This window comes from Carlito syrichta, unplaced genomic scaffold (genome assembly GCF_000164805.1).
Source record: "Carlito syrichta isolate Samal-C Ts95f unplaced genomic scaffold, Tarsius_syrichta-2.0.1 Scaffold301673, whole genome shotgun sequence".
Taxonomy (NCBI): domain Eukaryota; kingdom Metazoa; phylum Chordata; class Mammalia; order Primates; family Tarsiidae; genus Carlito; species Carlito syrichta.
Genome location: NW_007245769.1, coordinates 649,822 through 667,792, shown reverse-complemented (window position 1 = coordinate 667,792; position 17,971 = coordinate 649,822). Strand labels below are relative to the sequence as shown.

Sequence of the window (17,971 nt, the reverse complement as noted above, 5' to 3'; positions counted from 1 at the left end):
AATCCACTCACCTCAGCCTCCCAAAGGCACGGGATCACAGGCTGAGCCACCGAGCCCAGCCACATTTTTTTTTCATCTGTACTGGTCATTCTGTGTGCTAATTGTTTATATCTACTACTTCAACTAATGCTCACAAGTGTATTCCACTGTAATTTTTAATTTCACATGAGAAAATGGAGTCTGAAATTATGCACGCAGGAGTGAAAAATCTCAACTTTGATCCAAGTTTGTTTTACTTAAAAGCATGTGCATTACGACTATTCAACATTGACACAATTAATTAATAGCTCTTACGAATGTCAGTGATTTAACTTATACAGGAAATTCCACTCTCTCTCTCTCTCTCTCTCGTCTTTTTTCCCTGTCATAATCTTTTAGCACAGATACTATATTGTTATATAAATTTTCATTGTCTTCTAATCACTTAATATTTGTAATTCCTAAGTCCTGACATATTTTTCAAAGGGAAGATAGGTTGAATTGAAATTTTTTCAAGAGGGTTATTTTATTTTTCAAGTAATTCACCAAATTCCTATGCTCAAGGATCATATAAAATAAAAGAATCAAAAAATGACAAAACTATATATAATTGTAATGAAAAACAAATTTATTTTTTAACCTTTTTATAATGTTAACATTTCTCGTCAACATATTGACAGAACTGATAGAAAAATTTGCTGCAATATTACTTTCTTTTTTTGATTGCTGCTGTAGTAGTGAATGGAATTTTTCCCTCCTGCTCTGAAGCCTACTGAAATAAACTGACAAAGATTAACAGGAGACAAGACATACAAAATTGCTAGCATGCAAGTGTGCGTGAGAACCATACAAAATATGACACTCAAAGAAGGTCAGATGATTGCGGTCTTAAATACCCTCTTCATAAGGGAAGTGGGAAATACAGGCAATTTGGAGGAGTAGTAAATAATTTTCAGGAGAACTGAAAATGCCTGGGCAAAGTTCCTCTGAGTTCTAGGGGAGATGGCCACAGATTCTGGAAAGTGAAGGGTAGAACTTTACTATAAACAAAGGATACCATATTATGCACATAAAGTCTCTCAGGTATTGTCTTAAAGCTGCCCTCAGATAATAGATGAAATAGATGTCTGGGTATGGTGATGATTTCTAGTATTTTCTTTGTTGTTTAATCTTTCTTGGTCATTGAATGAGATTTCTAGGGAAAGGATTTAAAGACAATTGCATGTCTTTTGGAAGAAGTTTTCCTCAGTCAGGCATGGGAACTTCCAGAGGCAACCCTTCCCTGTGCTTGAGGCAGGGAAGGGAGAAACCAGAGAAGGTTACAATGTCCTGGGTTCTGGGGCAGTTTCTAAGTCCTTCCAACTTTAATTCAAAAGTACTCAGCGTGCCAAAGTACCGTACTTAAGGGCACTGTTTTCTCAGCCCAAACACTGTCTACACTCATCCAGACTCAGTACCCAGCTATTCCTCTTTCATTTTTCCCTTTTTCACTTACTGGAATCCCTATACACCCTCTCCCTATTCCAAGTCTGAATTTGCTGAAACAAGAAACTGACAGTCACCTGTGATTCTGTTCTCTAACTCATTTTTTACATCCAACCCATCAATTATTTCTGGTAATTCTACCTCTAAATTATACCTTGAATCCATTTACTTCTTTCACTGCCACTACCATATTCCAGACCACTATCAACTTTTCCTGGTCCTTTAAAAAACTATGTGACATGTTCATATTCTAGCCTTGCCATTATATATTCTCTGCATAAACACCAGAGTGATTAGACAGTGTATCTGTATAATCCGCATGCATTACGATTATGATCTGCATATATACAGATAATAATATACTATCTAGTCACCGTGGCTGTATATATCTGCTATATATACAGGATAATATTTATCTCAAGCTTAAAATCTCTAAAAGGCCTATATACTTTTTTTTTTTTGCTTCTTAAAATACATTTTTAAAAAATTTCCTTTAATGTGAATTTTTTTCTTTAATGTGTTGTGAATGCCATCAAATATAACTGTTTAGGATCATTTTTATTGTGTCATTTAGGATCACTTTTACTGTATCATTGATCACTTCTAGTATAAACAACTGCATGCATTATTTTGCATGTATGGTGACTAATTCAATTAGTATAATTTTATTTATGAGTTAGGCTGTGTTTTCAGTGTTGCCATTTTCAGGAATACATAAGATAGTTTGAGACAAGCTTCTGACCCAAACAGCCTACTCCAAACCCTATGTCCTCCTCACTGCACCGTGTCCACTACTTCTCTTACCTACCTCGTATGGGTCCTGCACAAATCAACTAGGTCAATATATGTAAAATTTTTAGACAACTATAAAGTAAATGGTAATTACAGATATGTCAGTGAAATTAACCACCAAAAAATATTCATACCTACAACCAAAAACTTTTAAATGAAAAAACCAAAGAAAGACTTTATTATACAGACTATGTTCCTAGCCCACTCTATTGAGTCTAATCTTTGGAAAGACTTAATTCATTATAAGGGAAAAAATCTGAGTTAAGATATTCATTAGTGTTTATACAAACAAGCTGCAACTACTAATTCAAAAATAGGATTTTTTTTTCCCCAATAAGAGTGCATTCTTTAACAGGACTGTACTGGAATAAGAATTTCATATAAACAGAATATATACCTTAACACAAGAAAGAAGGAAGGAATATTGTACATGACACAGCATATTCAGGTGGTTCAACTGAGCTACCTCTTCACAAATTTGTTTTCTGTATTTATTTCAAACATTGCATGTCAGTTACACACATGGCGATACTATGCAATTTTGCATCTAGCAATGTGAACACAACAGGTGATGCAGCCTTCAATTCCAAGAGTTGAGGGAATGGACTACTGTCTACTTTTCAATGTTTTGTCTAATCATTCCATGACTTCATCGAGGCCAGTGCCTTTGGTTGCTGACGTTTTGAATATCTGCCACTTTCTGTCCTTCAAGTCAGGTAATCCAAGTGAATTCGCCATCTCTGAGGGAGCCATGGCCTATTCCATGTCCTGTTTGTTTGCATATCCACTAAAATGACTTTTCTTAGCTCTTCTTCCTCCAACATGACAACTAATTCTGATTTGGAAATGCCAATTTGGTCTCGGTCACAACTGTCTACTACATAAGTAACTGCATTTGTGTTTGAATGGTAACATCTCCAGTATGGCCTAATATTTGTCTGTCCTCCTAAATCCCAGACTTGGAACTTAAGGTTTTTGGATGTCATGGTCTCTACATTAAATCCGATGGTAGGAATAGTAGTCACAACTTCTCCCACTTGTAATCTGTACAATATTGTGGCTTTTCTGCTCCATCTAATCCCCAAATTAAAATCCTCATTTCCTGAGTTCTGAACAAACTGGAAAAATTACATGAGAAAAAGCCACCCATGGTGAGCCTCCAGTCTGCCCTTGCTGATCTACAGAAGCAGCCCTGGCCTGGTGGAGCTCCTGGGTGAACCTCGCACCACCACCTCCGCTGGTCCTCGGTCCTGGCCTCTGCAGTTCTGCAAGCCCGGACGGTCTTCTAGAGAGTTCTATGTCGTCCGGCCTATGTACTTCTTATTCCCTTGAAATAAAATCCAAAATAATCCTCTTACCCTACGAGATCCATAAAATCACCCTCATCAATTTCATCTTCTCCTCTTCTCCTACGTCATTACACTTTGGATATACTAGAATTATTTCTGTTCCTCAAATAGCCAACGTTCTTTTCCCTGTTGGGGCCTGAACATATGCTATTTATTCTGCTTGTCATGCTCTTTCTACTTCTTTCCACATTCTTCAGTTTCAGTTTAAATATCTCTCCTCAAAGTGTTTATTCCCGATCACCTCTAAATAGGTCACTCACCTGTTATTCTCTCATAGAATTTTTTTTTCAAAATACTTCACAAGTCATGATGACACATTCTTATGTTTGCTTTGTCTGTCCCTCCACTGGACTCTAAGCCCCATGAGGGTAGGTAATACATCTGTTTCTCTTGTGACTTCTCACCCAGCTAGTGCCTAGTACGTAGTAGGTACTCAATATATTTGTGAAATGAATGAAATCATGGGCACTCAATGTATTTGTGAAATGAATGAAACCGTGGGCACTCAATATATTTGTGAGATGAATGAAACCATGCATTGCTTCGTTTTCTTCAGAATTCTTTTCTGGACAGACTGGGATGCCAATTTTCCTCGCATCGAATCTGCATCTATGAGTGGTGCTGGAAGAAAAACCATCTACAAGGACATGAAAACCGGGGCGTGGCCTAATGGATTAACTGTGGACCACTTTGAGAAAAGAATAGTTTGGACAGATGCCAGGTTTAAAAAATTATGTTTTCTGGATTTTTCTTCTTTTTTACTTTTCTCAGATAATATTTCAACATTGAAAAATGTCCTAATCTGTGGGTATGATGTATACATATATTGAAAGAGATAGTGATATTGATTTTTTTTTTGCTTTCTACAAATCAGATAGAGAACCGTTAAAAAAAATTATAAAATGTTTTCTCTGTCATGTATCTGAGTTATATGATTATAACACTAGACCATTTGAATCTGATTAACTACTCATGTATTTACTTTTCTGTAGGTCAGATGCTATTTACTCAGCCCTCTATGATGGAACAAACATGATAGAAATCATCCGAGGTCATGAATACCTTTCTCACCCCTTTGCTGTATCTCTATATGGGAGTGAGGTCTACTGGACAGACTGGAGAACCAACACTTTGTCCAAAGCCAATAAGTGGACAGGGCAGAATGTCAGTGTGATTCAGAAAACCAGTGCACAGCCATTTGACCTTCAGATATACCATCCCAGTCGTCAGCCACAGGGTAAGTGCTTGTTTTCTCATGAATGAACCACCTAGGGAGTATTTTCATCTGAATCATATAATGTTTGAGCTGTAAAATAACTTCTGTAATTTGTTATTAATATTCTATGCATATTGTATATAGAAGTGGTTCTGGTTTTTATTTTAATCTTTTAAGATTTTTTTCTCTTTGTCTTTTTATTTCCTTCACATAGATAGAGAAATCTTAGACATAAAGAATTTTACACTAAGTTCTCTAGCTTTTAAGTCATTACTATCACATTAACAAAAACCATTGGGGGAAGCTGTATGAGGTCTTTCGATTTGCAGTCTATTTATTAACCAAATATGATCAGTTAATTTGAGCAGAACACTAAGAACAAATTTTTTTCCCCATCTCCCCAAATAGTCATTGTGTATCATATTGGGAAGAGAGGGGGTGATGCATGAGAAAGGGTTAACCATTTGCCTGAGTCTCTCTATTATAAGAGAAATGAGCTCACAAGCCTGTGTATGCTGCCTCTCCTCATCTATTCTATATTTTGGTTCAATGTTGAACTCCATCTTGGTTTTGGGATTTTATTTACTTCGCTCAATCTTTGCCAAGTGTTTCTACCTCAAGTCTCACTTGTTTGTTGTTTTTTTTTAACTCTTCTGGGATGCAGTGGTCATTTGATGTAGTATCAGCTCATCTTTTTATACCTTTTTCCCATTATATGTGCCATAGCCTATAGAGTTCTCATTCTAATGCAAACAATGTCATCTTAATTAGCATACTTTCATTTGAGAGATGATTCTTTAATAACAAGCTCTCTCCTGCAGAAGATACATTTTCTCCTTTTTTCCTTTTTTTTCAGTACAGAGTAAGCAAATCTAACTCATTGGCATTTCAGATCATTGTCTCCACACATCACGCATTATTTTAAATTTATATTATATTATCTTCTCCTTCACTTGACTAAAATCAGTCACCTCTGTGGTTGACAATATCCCATAGCTATTCTGCGTCTTTCTTCAGTATTTGGCCTTCATTCTCCCTCAATACTATTTCTCCTACCAAAATTTTCTCATCTGTAAAATTTTCTGTGCCCTTGCTCTGACAGTCTGATTGAATCTAGTTCTCTTCCCAGATCCTCTCAATTTCTCAGTTTCTATTTTCTTATATAATTGATTCTTCTTTGCCACATGAGACTTTCTACACACCCAGACAATGTGAGCAATAATTTTAATCCTTTTCTTTTACCCTTGTCACCCTTCACCCTATCAACTGAAATATACGAGGACATTATAGGAAGAAAGCATATAGGTGAGTCATTTTTGCACTTAGTAAGCATTCTGTAGGTATAGTGAATTTAGCTAAATTTAAATAAGGCAAGAAATTGTGATTCTGACCAGCAATGTGCCACTGGTATAATGAAAAAGATACCCTTCTCTAAAAGCTTCCCTCAGCTTGCAGGTCTACCTAGTGAAGTGTACACGCTGTGGATGACAACCACTTACGATATATGATTGGTTTTTGTTTTTACAAGTGCAAAAATATTTGTACAGCTCTATTTTTGTTCTCCAGATTCTTTGATATTTTGCAGGAATTGTAAGTTCTTATGTCTAGGGCACTTTAAATGAACTGAACCATTTTATTATTCTCTTCCCTCAAAATGGGATCAATGTATTTATTTTACTTACTAACTGCACTGTCGGATTCACCTATATTGCTATGACCCTTAGAAAATGTATAAAATGAGAAGGAACATGATACTTTCAAGCTTTCCTGACATTTTTGTATATATGGAAAGGAAGTGAGACATTCATGGTAATTTGTTTGGGTGAGGTGAGGTGTTCTTGACATCTTTACTTAACTCAAAATGTGATTTTTACGTGATTTTTCCAATCTTGCATGAAATAAGCAAGGTTTTACTCTGTGGATCTAATTTAACATCTTTTCTCAGGATCCAAGGAAGATATTCTAGTCTTTAAATACATTTAGAAAATATCACCTATAAGGAGAACTTGCTATTTCCTAAATGAAATTCAGTCAGTTTCCAATTTTGAAAGTGATCAGAGAACATTCTGCTTTTCCCCATTATAAGGATCACTGAGCATATAACAATCATTATCTGTCCTGTTTATCTGCTTCACTGAAGTAACACTTCCACTGCTGGGGAAAGAAAGACGCAGGAACATATCAATGATTTTATTATCAAGAATAGAATTAAAATGAAAATGGTGACAAAGGCTCAGCATTAATACAAGTATAATAGTAGCACCATGTTTTCTGGTGAATTATTGTGGTTCACGAAAAAAATAATAAATTTTAAAAATACATGGCACTCAATGCAATAAGAATGAAATATATCTTTAACAAATGAAAGAAATAGAGGTTACAAATACTATTTGAATCCTCCAAATAGGAAGTTAATAAAAGTTTTAGCACCAGTTCCTTATAAGTAAGCATCCATTATGTATACTTCCAGTTTAGTTATTGAACACTTAAGCAGAATTTAAAAAAAATCTATTTGAGATCTTTTTGGTTTCTGATATTGTTATATTAAATTAGGAAGAAGCAAAGCAAAGCTTAAATATATTCAATATAGAGGAGCAGTACTGAGTATTTTAAATCTGAATTTAAAACAATTTTATAGTATGAGGGAGCCAAGTTTAGAATTAATGTCATGGCCTGAGTTCAAATCCTAACCCTAAAATTTATTAATTGCATGATGTTCCCTTGATTATTAACATGGCTTTGCTTTTAGACACACGTGTCTTAACTATTCCTGTATTATTGGACATTATTGGCCAGTTGTTTAACCTCTCTGTACCTATTTTTCATCTGTAAACTGGAGATAATCATAGTATCTACACCATAGGCTCTATTAAACACAAGTTTAATTACCATTTAATATATGTACATATTGAACACAAGTTAATACATGAAAAATTCTTAGAACAGTGTTTCACACAATACTATGAGTTTATATACATAAGAAAATTAAATTTTAGAAACTAACAATTGCTGCAATTGTATCATTTTTTTCCAGCCTCCTTTTGCTGAAATTTAGGTTACGTTACTTTTTATGACATATTTAACCACATTCTCTCACATTTAGACAATTCATAATGACCTTAATAGCATACTTTTCTATACTTTATCAATTTGCATAAAGAAAAATGTCAATAAAAATATGAATCACAACTCTATAGAAGAGCAATATGGTTGATGTCAAGAAAATCCAGGTTGCTATGGTTTGAATGCATTTCACAAAGTTGATGTGTTGGAAACCTCATCCCTAATACAACAGTTCTCTGTCCTCATAAGTAGATCAATGTCATTATCACAGGAGTGTGTTATTATAAAAGCGAGTCCGGCCTCCTCCCCCCTTCTCTTGCTGCCTCTTGCCCATGTCATACGTTCTGCCATGTTATGATGCTACAAGAAGGCCCTTGCCGGATTTAGGCCCACAATCTGGGACTTCCTAGAACTGTGAGCCAAATGAATCTCTGTTTATTGTAAATTACCTAGTCTATGGTATTCTGCTACCGAAGTATAAAATGCACTAAGACACATGGGTATTATGGGTCAGATGATTAGGCTATCAATTCTATTTTGTCCACATACCCCCCTTATCATCTAACATCACTTCTCATAGGTACATCGTATGACATAAAATAAATGGGCTAGACGGGCTCGGTGGCTCAGCCTGTAATCCCGCGCCTTTGGGAGGCTGAGGTGAGTGGATTGCCTGAGCCCACGGGTTCGAGACCCAACTGGGCAGGCGAGACCTCATCTCTACAATAAATCAAAGAAAAATTAGCCGGGCATGGTAGCGCGCGCCTGTAGTTCCAGCTACTTGGAAGGCTGAGACGGAAGGATCGCCGGAGCCCAGCAGGTCGAGGCTGCGGTGGCCGGGAGCAGTCACTGCACTCCAGTCTGGGCGACAGAGTGAGACTCCAACTCAAAAAAATATAAATAAATAATAAAAATAAATAAATGGACTGACAAAGCTGTGGTTATACTAGTAAAAGGGATGTTTTAAAGTTTAGTTTACATTAAAAGGAATATTTTCTCATTATAGATAGGTTATAAAATGCAGATAAACATGGAAAAGGAAAAAGCATACACCCATTTTCCCAGCTTCCAAGGCATTTATTGTTTTCTAGTTGTGTCTTAGCCCATTCAGGCTGCTGTGACAAAATATCATAAACTGGGTGGCTTATAAGTAACAAACATTTATTTCTCACAGTTCTGGAAGCTGGCAAGTGCAATATCAAGGCATCAGCAGATTCAGCGTTTGGTGGGGACTTCTTTTTGCTGCATCCTCAGATGTTGGAAGGAGTCAAAGCTCTCTTGGGTTGTTTGATAAGGGCGCTAATCCCACTCATGAGTGCTCCATCCTCATGACCTGATTGCTTTCTAATTGCCCCATCTATTAATACTGTCATATTGAGGAATAGGTTTCAACATATGAATTTTGAGGTAACACAGATATTTAGATCATAGCGAATTGTCTCAATGGAGACAATGAATAACAAAATCATAAACAAAACTAGCACTTTTTATTGATGAACTACTATATGTCACTTAATTTTCTTTCATTGTCAGAACCATTTACCACGATAGTTGTTCCCACTTTACATGAGAAAACTATCTCAGGAAAGTTAAATAACTTGGCTCAGAGTAATGAATCTCATCAAAGAGAGCACCAGGGTTACAATGAGTGTGGCCAACTGCATAGTTCACCCTTCATTCCTTCATTCCTAAATTAAGAAAGCTTGGCTGCAGTGGCTCATACCTGTAATCCCAGCACTTTGGGAGACCAAGGCGAGAGGGCTGCTTAAGCTCAGGAGTTTGAGAACAGCTTAGGCAACATGGCGAGATCTTGTCTCTACACTAAGTCAAAAAATTAGCTTGAGGAGTGTGCCTGTAGTCCCAGCTACTTCGAAGGCTGAAGCAGAAGAATCAACTGAGCCTTCAAGGCTGCAACAGCTGAAATCATGCAACTGTACTCCAGCCTGGGTGACAGAGTGAGATTTTATAACTTAAAAAATAATAAATAAATAAAATAAAATAAATTAAGAAACTTCTGCATCTCCTCAAATTTAAGATTATACTGCATTTTTAATTTTGTGTCTTTGTTTTTATAGTTAGCATTGACATTTTTTCCTTATTTTAATGGATGCCTTATAAATGTCATTTTTAATAACCATATATTTTCATATCACATGTTACTATAAAAAATGTTCTCAAGCATTCATATATTGTTGGACATTTAGTTTGATTTTAGTTCATTGCTATTTTATAATAAAAATAATTTTAATGTATGTACCTATGAATAAATGTATTCACACTTAGTAGTTTATTGTTTTTGGTTTTCAGCAAATCATGTATTGTTTTTTTTTTTCAGTTGCCAGAAACAATTCCCTAAACATAGATCCTTCCAAATAGCAATAACATCACTGAAACCTAATCAAAATTAGGTTAAAGACTTTCTTATATTCAGTTATTTTTAGAACAAAAATAAATATTGAATATCTTTGAGGTATGGATACCTTTTGAGCTTTTGAGAGATATACACGTACACATACACACACACACACACACACACATACACACACACACACGCACACACACACGCACGCAATGTAGTTGTAGTTCTACCAAAGTTCATAGTAGAATAGAAAAACAAACCCATAAGAAAATATCTACAATCAACATGTGGCTATTGATGCCAAAACTTGAAACCTAATATTAGTAAATTAAATTCTTCCTGGAATTTAAGGAGAGAAATACAATAGAACTAAATTAGATTTAGGCTAGAGGTACTCTGAAGCAGAACAGAGGCTGAAGCCATCAGCTCAATTTTCAGCTTCTATAACGTACTGCTGTGGTCTCCAGAGACGCTCTCACTTTTGATTAGCACATTTGAACATTGTACTGTTGGCAAAGGGGGTGGTGGTGGACATGAAATTTTCCAATCTTAGGAGTGACACAATAGGATTTATGTATCAGGCATGTAGTTATGAGATTAAAGTGAAGATGAGATTGAGGGGAGGAGAGATTGGAGATGAGGTGAGTAGTTTTAGGTATATGACATCTTCTTTGCAAAAAAAAAGTAAAGCAAGAAATTTTAGAGTAAAAAAAAGGGCAAAAGGTGGTAGTTTTACTGTGATAACTAAAATTTGGATATGAAATATTGGAAAATTTTGAACTGTAATTTTACATACAATGTACCATAGTTTCACATTGCATAAAATAGTCCTGTTTTATCTCCATATGCTTTGAGAATATATATGTATATATTCATCTTATTCTATCAGTTGGACTAATAACTGGACACGTTAACTTAAATTCTCTATTTTCTGTATCTCATGTGTATTGGCAATTTATAGCATATAGTTGATACTTTCAGTCACCTACTGGAGAAATACACAGGATAATTTTTTTTTTTTAGTATAGAGAGTAGTTATTTAAATAAACGTATTAGTTACTTTTATAATAAGCAATAACACCAAAACTATAGGTTCACCTTTAAGCTGAAAATGAAAAATTCACATTTATAAAGCCATCTATATTTTTTATCAGCAGCTATATTTTTATCAGTAAAATACAACTCCTAATTAAGTGTTGGTTGTATTAAAAAACAATAGCCACAATAATAAAAAATATTTTATTAAATTTTTTTATCATATGCTAGTTTTCGTTTGGATATGAGTTCTGGGCTTACATAATTAAGCATTAAATAAAAATGGTTTGTGATAATAATTTTGTAATTATAAGGAAGATGTGCACTTATATAATTTTTTTATTACTACCGTACAGGTATCAGTCTCAACTTGTGTAAAGATTTGCAGGAACAATTCTCCATCTGAGAGGTCTTCTTACTTCAAAGTCAAATACTAATTATAAATCCTTGCACTAACTCACACTTTACCACCTCCATATTCATGGCTAACATCATAGAACTCTTTCAGAATTTACATCTTGTATTGTTATTATATATTTATTTTAATCGTTTTTTTTTAACTCTGTTGGTATCTACTTACCTAGATTATGAAATATTAAGAAACAGAATAAAAAAAGAAACAATGTCATTTATTTGTGTCAACTATAGAATCTGGATAAGTTCTTTATAATAACCATATTGGTAATTATAATAATAGCAGCTAGCACTTGAAACTCCTCATTGCAATTCCATGAGAAAAACTAGTAGCATCCTAGTTTTACAGATGAGACACACCTGAGACAGAGAAATACTAAGTAATTTATCAAGGTCTAATAGCCAGGAGGCAATTGTTCTGTTATCTGAACCCAGGAAGTCTAAATTCAGAGCTATTGTAATTTAATCCAGTTTTGAAAAGTAATACATAGATAATATCTCTTAAAATGTGTGTGTGTGTGTGTGTGTGTGTGTGTGTGTGTGTGTGTGTGTGTGTGTGTGTTTTGGCATCCCCTAAATATAATAGAGAGATAGATGGAGAGAGGGAGAAAGGGGGTTAGGGAGAAAAAGAAAGAGAGAGAGAGAGAGAGAGAGAGAGAGAGAGAGAGAGAGAGAGATTGATTGATTATAGGTATTGATGCATGTGATTAAAAGGGCAATGGTATAAGTCCTGGTCCAGGAGTTTGGAGGCCCAATAATCAGAAGTGCCAGTGATGGAAAGCATGACAAGAGAGACGTTCCAGTTTAAACACACACACACACACACACACACACACAAATTTGCACTTTCTTCACCCTTTTGTTCTATTTAAGTCCTCAGTGGATTGAATGATGCCCACCTGTATTGGTAAAGACACAATCTTCTTTTCTCAGTATACTGATTCAAACGTTAATCTCTCCCAGAAACACACCGAGAAATAACTTTTTACCAGCTATTTAGGTATTTTTTTTAGCCTGTTCAAGTTGACACATAAAATTAGCTATCACAGGGAGCTACTTCAGTAGATCAGAAATTGGCTAATGCTTAAATCTGGGAAATGATCATAAGAACAGAGAATATGGTATAAGTGACGTATACTTAGAGACAAAGTCAATAAAAGATAGTGATAGAGGTTTGTAGGTGGAGTCTGGGAAGAGAAGAAAGGATATGAGATGACTTTAGTTTTCTAGTTTCTGTAACTGGTTTCACAACCAGTGTGACACAGAACCATGGAGAATGGTTTAAAGGAAGGGCCAGCAAGTTGATTCTGTGAGAGGCCAATCAGTAAGTATTTTAGGCCTTTATGCGCCATGTGGTCTTTGTTGCAGTTACTCACCTGCTGTTGTAAATGCAGAGAGAGTGGAGTGTAACTTTCTTTTTTTGTGTACTTAATGCCTACCATCCAGCTGCCTTGTCATTTTTCTCTGTGTCCTCTCTCAGCCCAAAGGTATTTTCTTAATCACAGTTCCAGTTGTGATTTACCAGTGAAGTTGAATTTTCTCATTAATCCAGCAAGATTCCATCACCCTGGTTTGTTTTGTTTTGTTTTCCTTTGTATTTCTTTCTTCAGTTGCTCTGATTGGAAACCTTTCTTGAAATAACTTAAGAATGTAATTGTCATTTTAAATATAGAGTGCAGCAAACACTTTATCTGTTAGATTTCCACCAATTATTAGATGTTTTTCTCTTCTTGAAGAAATTTTTCTTTCATATGAATAGAACTCAGTTCCAAGGGACTAAAATATTTGTTGATAAAAATAGTACTATTTTGCTGGGAACATTTTATTTTTCTTTCAAAAAATAGGTTACTAACTCAACTTCCCCTTTTTATTTTGATCTTGAAAATCATAGCAATTGGTCAATGTACAGACTGTTATAGATAACATTAGTATGATAATACCTTTTTTTAAAAAATCAATACCCAGAAATAGAATGAGTGATATATTTCTCTGTGATTACAACAATAATTGAATTAAGCATATTTATAAAAATTATACTCTAAGGAAAAACGCATTCCTCCATTCCTGTTTTGTAAGTCGTCCATTAATTGCTCAATGAATGAATGAATAAATCTAAATGAATTCTTCATTTTGAGAGGTTGTATATTGTAATGGTTAGCACTCATACTCTGGAACCTGAATCCTTGTATTCCACTCAGTATTTCTGTGATCCTGAGTAAATCTTTTCTTTTTTTTTAGCCTTTTCAAAATTAAATTCTTTGCAAAATAGGAATTTAGTTTTATAAACGAAATGACCATTAAGAGAAATAAATGAAATAAATAATGCTTATAGAACAGTTGGCATATTTCCCAGCATATTGTGATAAAATAAAATATTATTCTGTTTTTGGAGTCTCTAATCTTTTTATCTTTTTTTATCCCATTTACCTATTATGTTATGACAATATAAGAGAATTGCAGACTTTTTTTCTCAAAGAATAGCTTTAACATTAAAATGATTTAAATGCCTCCAGTTGCATCAGAAAATTATTTCTATAGAAATTAAACTTTTATTGACAGCATTTATAAGAAAACAGGATATTTTATTTTCAAACACACACAAAATTTAGATTCTAAAAATATTAGTGATATCATAGCTCCTTCGGGGACAACTTACAACCTATGAAACTTGAAGGATGAGGGATTTCATATGGGGCTATTAATATGTTCAATTACAATTATGATAAATATTTTTTCATATGATTGATAAAAATTTTTTTCCTCAAAAAGAAGTTTCCGCATGGTGGAGGTGGATCTCTAATATTTGCAGGTTGCTTAAGTTGTTTACTTTTATAATTTACTATGTCAAGATACTGTCATATAAACCAAATTTCCTTCATTCTCATATATACACATAGATGCATATATTAGGGGAGACCCCAAAAAAGTGGAATTATGTTTTGGGGTAGGCTTCCTATAGTACAATCTTCCCCTGCTGGGTATCCTAGGATTTCAATGGTATCAGTGTACCAGCTAGTGAAAGGTTGTGTTTGACTTCAGTGAATTTTATCAAAGATTCTTTCAAAGCATTTGCCCATTTCAGGATGGGTAATTTACGAGCGCTCCTTCCCACACCATGCTGAATGTTTAGACTTTTTGCCAAAAACGGCATGACTCCCGTACCCCACCCTCCCTATTTACCTGATCTCATCCCAAGTGACTTGTTTTTGCTTCCCTGGATGGAAAAAATGTCTCAAAGGGAAACCTTTTGCTGATGTGGAAGAGGTGAAACAAAAACTAGCAGAAGCACTGAAAGACATCCAAACTGACAAGTTCAAAAACTGTTTTGAGCAGTGGAAAAGGTCTCAGTTGATGTACTGCATCAAACGGAGAGTACTCTGAAGGTGACTGAAGTTTAAGCGTCTAAGAATAAATATACAATTTTTATAAGTAAATTCTACTTATTGAGGGGTTCCCGATTATATATACATAATATCCTTATATATGTGTGTATGTATGTCTCCTCTATCCTCTATGTATGTCTCCTCTATAATTAACTCTGTTAAAAAAATTGTTCTCCCCACAGTTTAATAGTCTTTCCTCATTTCATGTATGTGTATGTATGTGTGCATATACATATATGTGTGTGTGTGTATATATATGTATATGTACACACACATATTATCAATGGGAGAGTTATTTGGTTTGACATACACCCTATTTTAAAATGCAGAATCCATAATTCTACTCCAAGATTATGGCTTCTTATTCTCTCCACTATACACATTTTGGGCAGATCATTCTTAGTTGTGGGGAGCTTTTCTGTGATTGTAAGATGATTGTTAGGTCCCTGGCTTCATTCACTATGATGTCAACGGGACCTCAAGTCATGACAACCAAAAATGTTTCCATACATTTCCAAATGTCTCCTGGAGGCAAAATCACCCCCACCACAACCACTGATTGAGAACTGCTATCCTAGATTTAAAAACTTGTGCTTATAAAATCCCTGTAAATATAGAAACTCCCCTGACACAAATGCTTATTCTTTCAAAGGATATTGAGAGTGAAATAAATAGTAACTAAATTAACATACCAGAAAGACACGTCATCTCTTTAGAATGACTAAAAATTCATTGGTATTTTAAGACACATTTTTACCTATAAATATAACATCATATTACATGTTTAGTTTCACCTTTTTATAGAGAACTGTACACAAATAGAAATAGTATTTTTAGCTTTTAAAAATTATCTCTGTGCAAATATCAGTGGAGGATCAGATAAGATTTTTAGATATTTTATATTCTACTTAATAAAAGTAGAATGTGGTTTTAAATTAATCTATAAAATATGACATAATTTGATGAAAGTAGCTGTTGACTGTATAACTAGTATTGCTGAAATCAGGTGAAACTAAAGCAATAGGCATATCCTTTACAGGCACATATTTTGTTGTGTGTTTATATTCATAAATAAGGAATCCACTCAAGTTCTTAAGTGTAAATACGAGAATTATCATTTGAAGATGTTTGTCATAGGGAAGAGAGGATTTAGGATTAGTGTTTATTTGCACAGTATTTAGAAAAACTTTAAAAAATATATTAAATCCTTTTCTAAAGGAAAATTACTAATATAGACACATTATTTTTTATTACATTTGTAATTGTTTTTATGCCAATAAAGTTCATTAACAAGATGAATACAGTTACTATCAAAAATGACTACATAGGAGGGAGAAAAGTCTTTCTCTCATTAGACAAAGTGGATCCTGGCATGCTTATGCTTTGAGCATGGTTTTATTAGGGGTAAATAAATATCATACATATTTTATATTGCACTAACATTTGCATACATTTTATTTAAATTTACTGGTTAAAATAATTGTTTGACTTTAAAGTGTTTATTTTTTGCTGGTGAGAAATGGATTGTAATTAGATATAGTTTGCATGAAATGTGAAATTATCTTTAATGATATTGTTTTCCTCACAGAACACACATCGGTCTTATGTGATTGCATAATTAACATTTGGTTCTCCTATAAAGTATTGTAGTTATGCATTATTTAATCTTCACCTGCAGCCATGGTGTGCTTTAGAAGATTAATTCGCTTTCCAGATTTTTAGATTGCTGCCGTTTTAAAACATATAGTCGCATACATTCAAGCGCATGTGTACAAATCCAAATGTCTTTAAGTCTAACATCATAACAGATGCAATCAAAATTTTAGGCAAAAATAACGTGTATGTCTAGAGGTCACAGTTCCTGCTAGCATTGCACTTATGTAGTTCAGAGGATGACAAATAAAGTTTTATTGGAACAGTCACACCTGTTCATTCACTTATTGTTTCAGGGATGTGTTTGTGCTATAGTAGCAGAGTTACTATGGAGAGCAAAGGCCTGCAGTAGTTAAATATTTATGATCTGGCCTTTTACAGAAAAAGCTTGCCAGTCACTGGTTTACTTAGAAAGACCTGTTCATACTGATATAAAATCTGTGAATGAATGTCACAAACTAGAAAATAGGACAGCAAACAGTAAATTATCTAACTGACTTACTTGTAAAGGCAATAATTATAACTCATATTTAGTGACTGGAAAAATCAACATTAGCTGGCTTCATTAGAATATGTTTCATGGCAGAAAAGTGAATGAGCTGGGTTATGAAGGAAGATTAATGTAAAGATACTGATGATGGGGGAAGAAAAGTGCATCATTTGGAGGTAAAAAGGACACACTACACTATAGATATTCAGGAGACAATGATGAGTCTATTTTAGCATGTACATAATGTGTTTGTAGACAGAAAGTGATAGATGAGGCAGGAAGATAAATTGGCATCTTAGAAAGGAGAATAAGTGGGAATCTGCCAGGGGGAGGAGACACACCTCATCAACAAGGGTATCTGCATCATGAACCTGTATACCTACCCCTGAATTGTACCCCACATCTTTAAAATTTAAAAAAAGTAACAAAATGAATAAATAAAATAAATAAATAAAAATGGGGGAAAAAAAAAAAAACCCAAACCAAAAAAACACCCACCCAAGAGATACTCTTTCTACCATGCAATGAGGATGTGGTGAAAAGACATTGTCTATGAACAGGAAATATGGCCTTGATAGACATCAAATCTGCCAGTGCCTTGATCTTGAATTTCCCAGACCTGATCTGTGAGAAATACATTTCTGTTGTTTGCAAAAGAAAGAAGAGAGAGAGAGAGAGAGAGAGAGAGAGAGAGAGAGAAAGAGAAAGAAAGAAAGAAAGAAAGAAAGAAAGAAAGAAAGATGGAAAGAAAGA

The 17,971-nt window shown here is 34.4% G+C and overlaps 1 protein-coding gene and 1 pseudogene across 1 annotated transcript in view; one reads left to right on the top strand and one right to left on the bottom strand.

The window, feature by feature from the left end:
- Positions 1-17,971, top strand: part of LRP1B (LDL receptor related protein 1B) — a 1,912,798-nt gene that overhangs the window by 1,266,542 nt on the left and 628,285 nt on the right. Inside the window, exons 26-27 of the mRNA XM_008055101.2 lie at positions 4,162-4,326; positions 4,598-4,842. Coding sequence (XP_008053292.1) covers positions 4,162-4,326; positions 4,598-4,842 — 410 coding nt within the window. The remainder of the gene's footprint in view (positions 1-4,161; positions 4,327-4,597; positions 4,843-17,971) is intronic.
- On the bottom strand, positions 2,863-3,406 carry LOC103257377 (annotated as a pseudogene).